This window comes from Coturnix japonica, chromosome 7 (genome assembly GCF_001577835.2).
Source record: "Coturnix japonica isolate 7356 chromosome 7, Coturnix japonica 2.1, whole genome shotgun sequence".
NCBI lineage: Eukaryota > Metazoa > Chordata > Aves > Galliformes > Phasianidae > Coturnix > Coturnix japonica.
The window spans coordinates 10,587,809-10,602,006 of record NC_029522.1 but is presented as its reverse complement, the minus strand read 5'-3'; the positions used below and the strand labels follow the sequence as shown (position 1 = coordinate 10,602,006).

Below are 14,198 nucleotides of genomic sequence, written 5' to 3'. Positions count from 1 at the left end.
AGGAAAGCATAATTAGTGATTTTATGCAATGTACATCTTCACTCAGCCTGGCTTAGAGTGCTTATTGCTCTGAGGAACACACTTGAAGTGTTGCTGCAAATAGCTCTGAGATGGCTGAAGTGAGGTCAGCGATGCTGGGAGCACCAGGGTATACATCTTGCTCTTTTTGATCTGTCTTCTTCTAGCCCTCCTTGGGACAAATCAAACTGATAGCACTGAAGCATCTCTAACAAGCAGGATGTTTATTCTCTATTGCTGGTGCTGGGTCTCCTGAAATTGTTGGTACTTACATTTTCAAAGCGGGGAGGAGAAGGGAGAAGATTTTAGGCTGCTGCTTCTCCCCCAGTTTGGATTTTTTTTCTCTGAGACCCCATCTAATCAGAAATGGTGTTGACCTTTGAATTTAGGTATGGGCAGAAACTGCACAACTCCCTTCTGACAGTGTCTGGGGTGCCCAGCCAGGCCTCGCACTGCCGCAGCAGGGCAGAGTTCACTTATCCCAAATTGGGTAATTTTACCACAAACAGAACCCTGGAAAACTGCTTGAAATACTCACCAAAACTGAGTTTTAAGCTTGTAACACTGCCTTCAATTCATGGTTGGCACTGTGCTTAATTGCCAGCTTTCGTAGTTGTAGTTTAGTGGTGGCTTTTTGTTGTTTGTTTTCGGTTTTTACTGAAGAGGTTTTTTGGTTTGGTTTTATTTACATATTCCTATGGGAGGAAAAAAATCAAAGGAAATTAAACAGATATTTGGAAGTCATCCTTTGTCAAAACTTGCTTGCTTTGATGGGAGTGAATCCATAATCACTGAAAAATTAACTGTGCAGCTGCTAATCTTGCCGTGATTGCTTGTTAAGGGGACACATGCTGTTCATTCTTTCAGACACACGTATTTGTAAATAAAGCACAGGAAACACATGGGAATTATGCTTTCCCAGGTTTTAAACCACTATAAATAGACTTGTTAATCCAATGAAGAATTGTATTTTTATACAATTAAACCAGTGTAGTGAGTACAAAAGGGGCAGTGAAGAGCATTTATTTGCAGGATAAATCAAGCTCTGATCAGCTGATCATCAAAACATTATCTGATTTACATTTCTATAGGCTTATGACCATATGAACAGGAAATTAATTTTGGCACTAGGTTCAATGGTACTCAAGTCCACTATACTAGAAAGAAGCACAAAGCTGCTATTGATATTGACACCCACCATCCAGTACAGGACACAGCCTGGATGGTTTCTGGATTTATTTCCCCCTTCTGATAGGTAAAACATCCATCTTAAAGCTCCCCCTGAATCAGTGCCCCTTATTCCCCGGTGTATTTGCAGTTGACTTACTTACAGAGTTGTCAGATTCTGTAGATAAAGGTCTGTTCCCGGTAACACAACCACTGAGTGGTTTGGGTACCACTCATTTCTTCCAGGTTTACTTGTTTATTTACATCAGGAAAAACTTCTTAGCTGACCACAGTGCAGCAGCTGAAATGGCCTTTTTTTGTGGCACAGCGCTTTCCTCACTTTCCTCCAAATATTTTGCCCAGTGAAAACAGACGCATGAGTAAAAACTGGACAGTGCCCTTTAACGCAGTACTTTGTTATCCTGCCTAATGCTATTGAGGAGAAAATTCCTTCTCCCACCTAATGCTGCTTATTTATTTATTTATTGGAGATGAATCCATGTTGCTTCAAGAGGCTTTTTTCTGTGAGATAATAGCAGCAGCTCTTCATAGATCCATTTGTTGCCGTGGTGATCTGCCTACTGCTTTTGTTAGTCGGACTCTACTTCAATAAACCCCCTTCCTGTTATCAGCCTGGTGAAAATGTCTGCAAGTTCTTCAGAGCTAATAAACAGCATACATCATTCCTTTCATCTGATCACTATAGCGTGGGGCTGTACGAGAGAGTGAGAATGGCGCATGAATTGTACAGCTGCTCTAATGGAACTCTGAAGAATGAGCCTCCTGGTCAGCCCCGCGAGTGCACGACAGGGCACTACCTTTCTCTCCCAGCTGAAAGTGCCAGGACCCGAAAGCTGCACCTTGTTTCGAGCACCAGTGAATGAACCATCTCTTGAAACGAATAATGCAGGCCTCTCGATGACTAGTTCAAAGTTGCTGGTTTTACAAATAGCCTAGAGGTCTCCAGTTGTTCTGCTGCTTTGGGGTTTATTTTCCAGCTGAAACAGTGTTTTTTCCTTTGTTTTCTGTCTCTCCTAGGAACGAGATGGAAAGACACTTCTTGGAGCTACTGCAGTTTAATATCAATGTTCCTGCCAGTGTTTACGCCAAATACTACTTCGATCTTCGCTCCCTAGCAGATGACAATAACCTGAGCTTTCTGCTGGAGCCTCTTAGTAAAGAGAGAGCACAGAAACTGGAGGTAATGGTCTGAGGTTGGCAGCACAGGGGACTGTTGCATGTGTGCGTGTGTCTGTATGTAGTAGGAGCATCTGTTGCTAATCATATTAAGTGGCAGTTAGAAAAACTAAAAAGCTTTTAGATGAGTGCATTGCAGGTGGATTTAACCCCTTTCTAGCTGCAGCTAGCACTTCTAAAACCATGCCTCGGCTAAGTTAGTTCTCCAAGGAAGGAATGGAAGTCTAACAGATCATTGAATAAAGCGCATGTTATATGGGGAGCCATAGTTCAGCTAGGCTACTGAAGACTGAAAGGATAGTGTCATATGTAATGGATTGTCTGTCTTTCCCTGCTTGCAGTCTGTATTCCAAGCACCGAGAGACAGTCACACTTGGACCTTTCTAAATACTACCAGCTGAAGGTTTCCCACTGCATCCCATTGCACAGCTGCTTTTAAATCTAGAGGGAGTGCTCTTGCTGCTCTCACGGTTTAATAAACCATTTGTTAGGGGGACAGCTGCAGAAATAATGTTTCTTTTCACAATCTTTAGAGCCTCACCTTTCCAAAGAAATGTTGTTTTAAGACAAACTTTTAGAATAGCTGCTTCTTAGGAACACTTCAGCATGTCCAGAGGAGACAAATACAGATGACAAATACAGGCACATACAGATGACTGGCCCCTTTTGCTAAATGGAGAAGGCTGCCCTGGCGCAAGTCCCCGCAGCGTTCTTTCACGTGGAGGCTTCATGTTAAAGAACTTAAGCAGTGTTGAACCTTCTTCCTAGTTGGTGGATGGATATACATAAAACATTTTGAAAATACCTGTATCACCTGGGCTCCCAGGCAAAGCTTACCTGTTGATTAATGCAACCTTTCAACTGTCAGTTGACAACCGTGCGTATGTTTTTGTTGACCTTTCAACAAAGGCATTAAATGTGGGCCCTGTGTACACTGATGCCCCATTCAGACAGGGGCATTCTGCAGGATTATTGGCTCTTATTGTTCTATTGTCCACTTCCAGTAATTCTACCAAGTGCCAGTTTTTCCAATTCCACTTAGAGGTGGTTGAACTTTGGTAATAAGCCCGATCCCTCCTGGTCCTTTGGAATGATAGGTATGATAAGCCTACAAATTCCTTTATTTAAAGTGAAGCAACGCAGCTCTTCTGCTTTGTTTCACCCTTGTTACTCACACTTTAAGCTAACACTGTCACTAATTGTAAATGTGGTTGTAGGTCGGTTCATATTCCACTGAAAATTGTTTACTGAACTGCTCAGAGCCTATGGCATAAGTGGATGATTTACAGGTTGTAAGCCTGTTTCTTTGCTAACATTTGGGGGCTCAGTGTTTAAAAGCAGAGTAATTTTCAGTAGGGCGTGTGATTTACCATAACACACCCACTAATGCACGTACATAGGGCACTTTGGTTTTTAATTCTAAAGCGTGATAAATATTTAAACCATTTGCTAAACTTTTTAATTCTACCTTTCTGTTATAAGTATTTGAGGAGCAGATAGGCACCGCTATGAAGCAGTGAATTAGTATTCCAGGGACTGAAAACTGATTTATAACATATGGGTTACTGGGGCTAAATATGTCAACACAGGTTGCCTTATGATTGATGTGCTAGAATTAAAACAGGATGGAGAGTCTGTCTGGTCTTGCACCGGGAGCTCATACAGCCAGTGTCTTAAAGAATGCCACTCTTGAGCCAAATGCATGCCTCCAGAAGGTCGGCAGAAATAAATGTAAATAATTATTTTAAAATACACTTAGGGGTTTATTCATGCTCAGAGTGCTTTTTCACCTTTTGAACTTCCAGAATGCTGGGCTGTGTTGAATGGGTGCTGCCTTAAAGGGAAGGTGTAGGCTTGTAGCTGATTGTAGCACTCTGAAAGTTTGTCTGCTGATAGGCAGTAAATTATTAATGGCAGTAAATGTTCAGGACTGAAATTCAGTTCAGCCTTTTATTACTGGTATCCTTATTTATTTGCAGTGATCATGCCTGAAAGCTTCAGTCAGAAATGGGCTTTGCAGGGGAGGACACGCACCGTTTTCTGCACAATCATGTGTTATACGGGAAATAATTAGGCTGGCACTAAAAAGGCTGCACCAGAATAAAGGCAGCTTGACTAGCTAAATAAGCAGAGCAGAGCAGAGGTAAGCCAGTAAGTGGCTGAAAAAACAGTTAAATACGAAGTTGTCCACATGCGTGGATATGTAATAGCTGTATTAATGCCCTAGCTATTGCGGTGCCATTGAGCAGAGAGCTGCCCTCCCTTCTTGACCTGACCATATGAGTGGTCTTTGGTGGGAAAAGCAGCCTGCAGGAAATAGTATACAGAAAGTAAAGGGAAAATAGAGGTCCTCGTACACTTCTGTTTTCTGGGCTCACTTGTACTGAGGACCAAGGGCGGGATTCTTGAGGGAGTGCAGAAACCATTTTGGCTTGAGCCTTTCCTCTCACAAAAGCCTTTGTGCATGTTAGTGCTGTTAGAAGACCAAACACCAGACCTAGCTACTAGGTACAATTTGGAACAAAACTTGCATGAACTTGTAAGTGTAAAACAGATCCAAGTTTTCTGTTAAGATTCCAACGAGACTCACCTTTTTAATGTCTTGATTCCTAATGGGTAAGGTTCTTGATAGCACGAGGAGAGACCCCCTTAATCTTCTCCTTCCAAAGTGGTAGCTGTTTACTGACTTTGCAGGTAAAAAAGCCAGCAGTGTCACAGCTGCAGAGTGCCCATGCTGTTGGTATGACACTTTGTAAATGCTTCCTTGAAATGTTCCAGCTTTTCTAATGTGTACTTTCCTTTTGTTTCCAAACATGCTACCCAGGCCATCTCCCGGCTGTGTGAAGACAAATACAAAGACTTGTCAAAAGCTGCTATGAGACGATCTTTCAGTGCTGATAATTTAGTTGGCATCCGCCGTTCTAATGCCATCCTCTCCTGAGGAGAGACAAAGGTGCAGCACCGTGAACCAGCGCCCACACGAATCGGAGGAATACCACCACTCCATGCACACAAGTCAGTGGTGATGGTGTCTTCCAGCAAAAGGAGAGGAGGGGTAAAATTAGCCAAGGGAGCCCAGAGCTTGAGGAGCATATTTGGTGCAAGACAAGATCTTTGTCAGATCAGCTCTCTCCTCCTTTTTAATTTATCCAGAGATGCAAAAACAAACTTCTCTCCATCTTTTCCCCACAGATGTTTGCTTACTATGTAGGCCTATAGCTGTGAACTCTTGAGGTTTTTAATAACAAGTAGTTTTAAATTTTAGAGTTTAAACACTAACCACATGACTATAGTTACAACGTTCTTCCCTCCTCTCCCCTGTCAGCCAGAGTCTCGCCGCATTCGTACTTCAGGTCAATGCGGTGTTAAAAACAAAACAGAACGTGGGACTCTTTAAAGTATCAAGCCACTCTGGAGCTGAAAACAACAGCCTTGACACGTGTTGACGGTTTTTCCCTGGTTTGGCTACTAAAAGCTGCTATTACTGGTGATCTGTTCATAACCAAGAAGCTGCACAGCAGGAAGGAATCCCAACTCTGCACCAACAACTTCACTCCAGTAGATTGTCAAAGGACTTGGTATGTTTTGAGTGGGGGCAGAGAGGTGGTTTTCTGTATTGTTAAAATATATAGGGTCCATGCTGCATTTCTTGTGAATTATGGTGCTTCTCTCATTTTCTAATACTTGTTATTGCTCTGGAAGAGACGCAATCTGTATATTTTTTCTGAGGCATTGAATGAGAAAGTTGGTCTGGAACTATCATCACCATCCCAAACAGCGTAGCAATCCAGTGGTGAATGGCATGTGTGCAGCACTGCTTCTCGAGTTCTACTGCAGATCTCTTGTGCTATATACAGTGGAGTTCCTAAACCTGACATTGTGTGTCCATTTGGCTCCCCTTGAGTTTTTGTTTCTTGGGAGGGACTTACAATCATGATAAGACAGAGTTTGAGAATCTCAGACTACCTGACCAGGTAGATTGGGGGAAAAAAAAATAATTGAAAATGATCAAAAATATTTCTGCAAAACTTTTTTTTTCTTTTTTCCTCCAAAGTGAATTTTACCTTGTGTAACTGCTTTTGAGGCTTGGGTTTTTGTTCCTTCTGAGACTTTGGAATGGACCTTACTTTCAGGCTCTGAAACTGAACTCTGAACAGGATAAGTATTACTAGACTCTTCCTGTTACAAGTCTTTGTAATATCTTCCCTTCTTGGATCCAAATAGATTCTAGGCTGTTTGTCCTAGGAGCAGATCTCCCTCCAAATGGCACAGTTTCTGTGCACTTCATCTAGCCAAGGTCCAGAAACTCACACTGAACAGTGAGTCCACGCGCTTTTGAGAGCAGGGGGTAGGGAGTGGGGGTCTGAGTGTAACAATTAGCCTGGCTGCACTCAGCTGTTAAAATGCTGCATACTGTCTTTCGTGGTATGCAAATACGCCAGCCCCTGGCTCTCAAATCCTTGGAACTTGGCACTTCAGGTATTGATCACAATTGAATTTTGGAAATAACGCTACATCTTCAGGTGGTTTTCCTTTCTCATGTTTGTATTAAAAGAAAAGCTAATAAACTCTATTTTAATTAAAGTTAAAGGTAAATTGTGTGTTCTGTACAGTTGTCTGATTTAATTCCCCCTCTGTTTGTTGCTGTACTGCTTCTTTCATGTTTGAGAAGCGGAGGGCTGCGGAATCGATGTGCATTAAGGGCTCCCCTGTCATTTTGCTGAGGTTATTGGGAATGTCTGAAGCCCACAGCAGAGATCACTGGGCAACTGTGAGCTGCTTGCCCTGTGGCATGGGCCAGGGCCCTCAGCTGGATGAGCAGCAGAAGCCTTCTGTGGCTGCCTGGCTATTTCCACTTGTTGCTAGAGTTTGGAATTTGACTCAGCTTGCTACACTGTCTAATTGCTGACAGTTTCTAAATGGCTTTTAAGTAGGGCCAATCTGGTGCTAACTGCAAGTTTTTAAGTCCGTCCTCCAGCACTAAATAGGAATCTACAAGCGACCAGGTGCCTTTTACTTAGTGTGATGGGTCTGGACCCACTTCACTGTGGGCTGGCACATGGTTTCTGCAAACACAGCCATTCAGCTCTAAGGTACTTAGCAAGATCTTGTGGCGTTCTCTTACCTTTTTGCCAGAGAAAGAGGCTCATCCTGCTGATCTGGCTGTCAGATGGGCATCAACTCAGACAGCTGTACTCTCCTCCAGGACCTGCTGCTCCCAACTTAATTTTGCCTAAACTTGAACTGGTTTTAGTTTTTCTGTAGCTCAGCCCAGAGCACTTTGTCAATAGAATGTTGATCTGTCCATCAGATGCTAAATTAGAGTCTACTACAAGATGATTTCTTAAGAGAGGGGAACACAGCAATTCCCTTTTAACATACTGGGCCATCTGAAAGAGATCCTGGAAAACATACCTACAGCATTTCTTAGGTAACCACTGGGAAATAAAACTTTTGAAAGAGTGCAGTGGAAGGATGAAGATAGATACTATTTCAGAGGGAGTTGCATTTGGGGGGTGGGGCCTGCTGGGAGCTGAGCCATGCTTTATTTGTTGGCAGGATTTTTTGTACAAAGGCAAAATGAAAAACAATAGAATCATAGCTAGAACACTGGCATTAAGGTGAGTGTACCTAGCTCTGTTCCCTTGGAAGAGCACCCAGGAACAACAGCCTGCAATGAGGGCACTTGTTTGCGGAGAGTAAATCTATGATGAGGTGACCTTTGGTTGCATTCGGTCCCAGGGTGGTACTGCTTAACTGGTAGGAAACAGTTTGCCTAGACAATAGCTGCACCATGACCCATCAAGAGTAATGAGAGCAGCACGTGCTAGAGGTCCGTATGGGCAGCAGCTCACCAATGTGTTTCTGGGCTACGTGATGCCCTTGGGAGTCAGAAGGCCTTTCAGTTTGTGTATGGGGAGTATGTGCATTTTGTTTCTAAGGGAACTTTATGAGAGCTACTTCAGCATGGGTTTGGCAGTTAAGAGGACAGGCACTTCAGAGACTGAGTAAATGTCAAGAACATTGCTTCTGGATAAGAATATATGCATCACCACTAACCTGAGCAAGCAGAAGAGGCCACAAGAGCAATTGAGGTCAGAGTTTGCATGGTGGGGGGGTTGCAGCTGTGTGGGTGCTGTTGGCTGATGGGTTAGAGCCCAGAACGGGGCAGGCTGCTGCCTATGGCCTGAGCTGCTAACTCCCATAGTGCAGCAGGGCTTATGCCTGACTGTTCCCAGTGTTCTTGAGAAAGGCAAAATAACTGCTGTCATGCTGTAGGAGTGAATATAGTGCACTGTTGTGCCAACATGCTTACATACATACATGCAGTTTAATAGCTGGGTAAAGCACATGGCTGAACATGGGCTAGCTTGCTGCCTTAGTTGAGCAAGGCATTTCTAGAAACAAAAAGCACCACTTCGGTTCTGCCCCTGTGACATCAAACCCCATCTACAGGGCCAGGAGATCCTCGTTTTGTCAGATGTTGCTTTTCCCTACACTAAGTGAGGCTAAATTCCTGCACTGCTCTGGTCAATGCTAAGAGAGCCTGCACCTTCCTTGAGGGCAGCCTGAATGGGCTGACCGGGACACAGAGCACAGGTGTGTGACAGCACACCATCAGGGTGGGCTGTGTGTAGCTGTGCAGGAGCAGAGTCCTGTGGGTGGTTCACCAACAAATGACTACAGCGATGGCCCTCCTCGTGCTCAAAATCAATCTCAAGGTGGCAGCGGATGGCAGCTTTGCCAAACCCCTGTTTACTGAGGCACTGAGAATGGAGAGGCTTCTCTGGAAGCCTTGGCAGTAGCCCTGCTGCCAAGTGGGCATTACAGCTGGAGACAGGCGAGGTGCCTTCAGCACCTGGGTAAGTCCCCATGCTGAGGTGCTGTATGCCAACACAGCCCCACAGCAGCTGCCCTGCACAGGGCAGGCTCGGCTGCTGGCTGTCCTCTGTACCTAACCACAGAGGGCTCAGGTGAGTCAGTGCAATGCTGGCTCCATCAGTTTTATCATGGGGCACTGGAATGCTGCTTTCAGGTAAGAGATCCTATCTAGTGGGACCTGTGTGTGCCTACACACCTAACTAGATAGCAGAGTCCTGCACCATTAGTCACAGCATAGCCAGATTAACCCCTTGCTGTCCTCCCTTCACACTCTTCCCAGCACAGGAGTGTACAGCATATGGCAACAAGGACACTTAAATCAGCACGCAACATCCTCCTTGGCCAAGAGCTGGCACCTGCTAAGTACCAAAGGGCAACTCTTTAGAGCTCAATCTCAAGGCAGAGTGAGGGACTGATATCGTACAAACTGCAAAAACACCAATAAAAGTTGATCGTTAACCATCTTCCACCAGGAAGGTGCAACCTTGGCCTGCCTGGAAGTGCTGTCAGCAAAGCCAGGGGCGGTGCCAGCAGTACCTGCTGCCAACACCCTGCAGACCAAACTCACTCCTGAGCAGGGTGGGCTGCTGCCTTGGGCCAGTGTGCACAGCCTCGCAATGAAGGCAGAGCTGTGCAGGGCTTGGTGCTCTCGGCAGCACGTCTGCACAGGGCTGCTGTGGGTGCCTCCCAAGTCCCCGCTGATGCCTGCTGATAAGAGGACAGCACAGCCCTCCTGCACACTCCTCCCCTTTCCCCACAGTAAGCATTTGTGGTAACTATTTGGTTAGCATAAGCATCCGAGCAAAGAAAACAACACACACAGCTTTTTCCTCATAAATAACTAATCTCTATACTTCTCTCTGAATAAAATTTCTTCAGCTTTTCACAGCATATAATACAGTTATACAAACAAAGTTGAAGAGCATCACTAACCAGTGACAGCAAAACAACATGTCAGTTACCCAAAGCACGGGGGCACCTGGCTCCACACCTTGCCCTGCCTGCAGCGCAGTGCTGAGGCCGGGGTCAGCCCCGGGCTGCTGGCACCAACCTGCCCTTAGGTCAGAACACAGTGGCCTCCCGGAAGCTTTTCAATAGGCAAGTCTGAAGCCAAGCCTGGATTTCTTTGTCTTTTAAAAGAAGCTCTACAGTCAGTTACACTTAAAAAACAAACAAACAAACAAACAACAACAACAAAAAAACAGCAGAAAAAACATCACATTTGCCATGGTTTTGTTCATTGTATTGCATGGTGTGTTTAGCTGTATCTACAGAAGGCACTATAGAAAGAGACAAGTCCAGAAAGTGTGGGTTGGATCAGGTTGGAGCTATTTAATGCCCAGGATTACAACACACATATGCCCACAACGACGTGCCTGACCTGCCCCACGCTGAGCACACACCTGCCCCAAACCCGTATCAAAGTTCAGCCCAGCTCCTGTACGTACAAAACAGCTATATACAGCTATTTACAGTTTGTAACAGAACATGGTGCAATGCTGCCCAAGGTGAAGTACTGCAACACGCCAGAGCGAGCCAACCTCTGTCGCAACAGTGCCCTGCAGCTGTGAGAGGGTCCCATGGAGCACTCTGGCCCTGCACCACACTGCACACACGCCATGTCCTGGCCCCACCTGAATCAGCAGGTGTGCCACCTGAGGGTCCCCTGCTTCCCAGGCTCTGGTTCTAAAAGGGGTGGAAACCTCCTTGACTGAAGTGGTCTGAAGGCATCGAGAACAACCCGGAGCCCTGTCAGTCCCACAAGAGCAATGCAGCTGGGTCTTGGTGCCATGCTTGGAGAGGGACAAATGGACTCATGTAATCACCTCTGTAAAGTTACATGCGTGATCCCCATTTAGTGCAGGGAAACCAGACTAAAGCCCCGAGTTCTTCCACAAGCAGGCAGGAGCTGGCTGCAGCTGCCTCACAGCAGCCCATCCCTGCTGCTGTTCCCTTGCCCCACTCAAGAGGGCTGACACAGCCCCCACATCCTACCAGCATGGGCTCAGATGTCCCCGGAGCGAAATGCCTCGCGCTGCCTCTGTCAGTTCCCTGCTGCTGCCCAGCCCTGGGAAGAGGCTGTGGTGTGAGAGAAAGTGTGAGCGCTGTGCTGACTATTCTTGAATCACCCGCTCAGTCCTGAGCCCAGCACTGTCTGACAGAGGCGCTGCTTCCAAAACAGCAGAGAGGGCTGGAGCTGGCTGGTGGCTGACCCTGCTGCTTTGCTGCTTTCCAACACACGCAGCTACCAGCTGCCTCACAGACCCCATGCAAACACCTCCTGCAGCAGATAAACACACACAGTGCATGTCAGGCTATGCCACGACCCCTGTCTCACTCCGTGCAGCCTGCAAAGCACCGAGGAAATGCCACAAACTGGCCTGACACAGAGGTGTGGTGCATTACCAACCCCTTGCCAAAGTGCCAGAGCCAGAAGTGCTGAGCACCAGCCCTGACAGGGAGCTGCCGTGTTCCCACTGGGGGCACAGGGCTCCTGGAGCCCAGGCTTCTCGGCAGCGTGCCAGGTTTTGTGTGGGCTGGCAGCAGGACTTTGTTGAGCCCCATCCTCCTGTGCCACCAGCACCCGTGCAGCCCACCCCCTGCCTCTCAGCCTGTGCCAGGGCCACCAGTTCTCTGCCTGGTGACACGCAGGATGCCCCCAAACTGCTATCCTGACTCCTCGCATGCTCCCCAGCTCCAGCAAGCAGCTCAGTTCTGGTGCTGGGGATCACTGGGGATAGGGCTGCCACCAGCCATGCCTGCTGCAGCTCTCCCCCTCACCCCAGTACCAGCACGACCCGTCCAGAGCCTGCGGGGCCGCTGCCACCTGTCCAGCCCACGCATCACCTCATGGTGTGTCCCAGCTCATGGTGGTGCTGGGCTCTCAGCACTGACCCTCTGTCCCCACGTTGCTGGTGGCACCTCTCCTGCCCTGACTGGGGCTGCACTCAGACCTGGGCCGCTCTGCTCTGCCGTGGGGCTGGGGTCACAGGGTGGCTCTGCCACCACTCCCTGCGCTGCAGCACTGGGTCTTTGCAACCCTCTTCTCCTTCCATGCTGGGATCACTGCAGCTCCCTCTGGTCACACATGGGACAGCGGGACCTGCTTGTGGTAGGAGGCCATGCTGGGCAGCACCGTCCTGCCCACTAGTGCTGGGCTGGCCTCACCATATGCAGCAGCACCTGCCGGCTTCTTTGGCCGACAGCAGCGGGCTGTGAAGCGCCGCCAGGACTCGAGAGTTTTGCCAGACCAGATCCAGACTCCAGAGGTGATGCCCACCACGAGGCACATGAAGTACTTGAGCATGAACACGGCGTAGTCAGGCTTGGGGCGGTGGGGGTCCCCTGGGCAGGAGCAGTTCTGAGCCTGCTCCCACGCCTCCCGGTTGTGCTGCTCATAGATGTAGCAGGCAATGACGATGGTGGCAGGCACAGTGTAGAGTACGGTGAAGATACCGATGCGGATCATCAGTTTTTCCAGCTTGTCAGTCTTGGTGCCGCCCTGCTTGATCACACTGCGGATGCGGAACAGCGAGACGAAGCCAGCCAGCAGGAAGAGACTGCCAGTGAAGAGATACACCACCAGCGGCGCCAGCACAAACCCACGCAGATTCTCCAGGCTCTGGTTGCCCACGTAGCAAACCCCAGCCACTGGGTCCCCATCCACAGAGCTGAGCGCTAGCACGGTGATGGACTTAGCACTAGGGATGAGCCAGGCAGCCAGGTGGAAGTACTGTGCATAGCTTGCGATGGCCTCGTTGCCCCACTTCATGCCAGCTGCCAGGAACCAGGTGAGGGACAGGATGACCCACCAGATGGAGCTGGCCATGCCAAAGAAGTAGAGGAGCAGAAAAACCACGGTGCAGAGCGCGGGGCCCGTGGTCTCATAGTGGATGTGGTGGTGTTCAGGGTCACAAGCCACGCTGGCATGTCCCGCTACCAGCCGCACAATGTAGCCCACGGAGACGAAGAGGTAGCATGCAGAAAGGAAGATGATGGGGCGCTCAGGGTACTTGAAACGTTCCATGTCAATGAGGAAGGTAGCCACGGTGGTGGAGGTGGAAAGGAAACAAAGGATGGACCAGAGGCCAATCCAGAAGGTGGCGAAGGTCTTCTCATCCTGGGTGAAGTAGGGCTGGTAGCAGGGCATGGCGCAGTTGGGCACCTGCCCGGTCCGGATGCGGTTGTACAGCGGGTGGGATTCCTTGGAGATGGGCACCAGCGGTGCCTTGCACTTGCAGGTCCGGCCGCAGTCGGTGCCCGGGGGGTGCTGCCTACCATTTGGTGGCTGGCTTTTGGCCGTGTCCTTGGCCGGGCGCGTGGGCTTCCCGAAGAAGGGTGGCAGGGTGGTGGCCTCCGTGCGGTTGTAGCCCATGCAGAGCTCCTCGGCGTCCCCCAGCACCGGCAGGCTGTCGCAACTCATCCTCTCCGGCCAGGCAAAGCCGTACTGCTGCATGATAGGCGAGCAACCCGCCTTGGCCCGCTCGCAGACGCTGCGGCAGGGAGGCAGCGGCTTCTTGTAGTCCTCCAGGCAGATGGGGGTGTACATGCTGCACAGGAAGAAGCGCAGGTCGCTGGAGCACTGGATCTCCACCAGAGGCCAGAACTGGTGCACCTCCAGCCCGGCCTCGTCCTGCGTGTCGTGGTTGAACTGGTTGGGCATGTAGGTGTGGTTGTAGCCGATGCCCTTGCACATCGGCACCGTGATCTCCTGGCACACCGGCGCCTTGGAGGCGGCGCGCCCCGCCGCCGGCAGCCCCAGCAGCAGCGGCAGCCCCAGCAGAAGCGGGACCGGCAGCCCCTGGCCGCCCATCGCCGCCGCGCGTCCTACCGCCGCCGCATGCCCCGGCCGCCCGTCCCCTCCCTGTGGCCGCCGCGCCGGGAGCGGGGCCGGGAGCGCCCCGCCGGGACCCGCCGTGCCGCCGCCGCCGCCG

At 49.1% G+C, this 14,198-nt stretch overlaps 2 protein-coding genes across 5 annotated transcripts in view; one reads left to right on the top strand and one right to left on the bottom strand.

Annotated features, from left to right (window-relative positions):
* Positions 1-6,972, top strand: part of CCNYL1 (cyclin Y like 1) — a 25,544-nt gene extending 18,572 nt beyond the window's left edge. The window contains exons 9-10 of the mRNA XM_015868196.1: positions 2,224-2,386; positions 5,207-6,972. Of these exons, the coding sequence (XP_015723682.1) occupies positions 2,224-2,386; positions 5,207-5,323 (280 nt within the window). The 3' untranslated portion in view covers positions 5,324-6,972. The remainder of the gene's footprint in view (positions 1-2,223; positions 2,387-5,206) is intronic.
* Positions 1-14,198, bottom strand: part of FZD5 (frizzled class receptor 5) — a 16,914-nt gene extending 2,716 nt beyond the window's left edge. The window contains exons 1-2 of one of the 4 annotated variants that reach the window (XM_032445951.1): positions 1,350-14,198; positions 557-713 (exon numbers count right to left, since the gene is read on the bottom strand). In XM_032445951.1, coding sequence (XP_032301842.1) covers positions 12,347-14,077 — 1,731 coding nt within the window. In that variant the 5' untranslated portion in view covers positions 14,078-14,198 and the 3' untranslated portion in view covers positions 557-713; positions 1,350-12,346. Of the gene's footprint in view, positions 1-556 lie in introns of all 4 variants that reach the window. The other 3 variants (XM_032445950.1, XM_032445952.1, XM_032445949.1) reach the window with 3 other exon arrangements.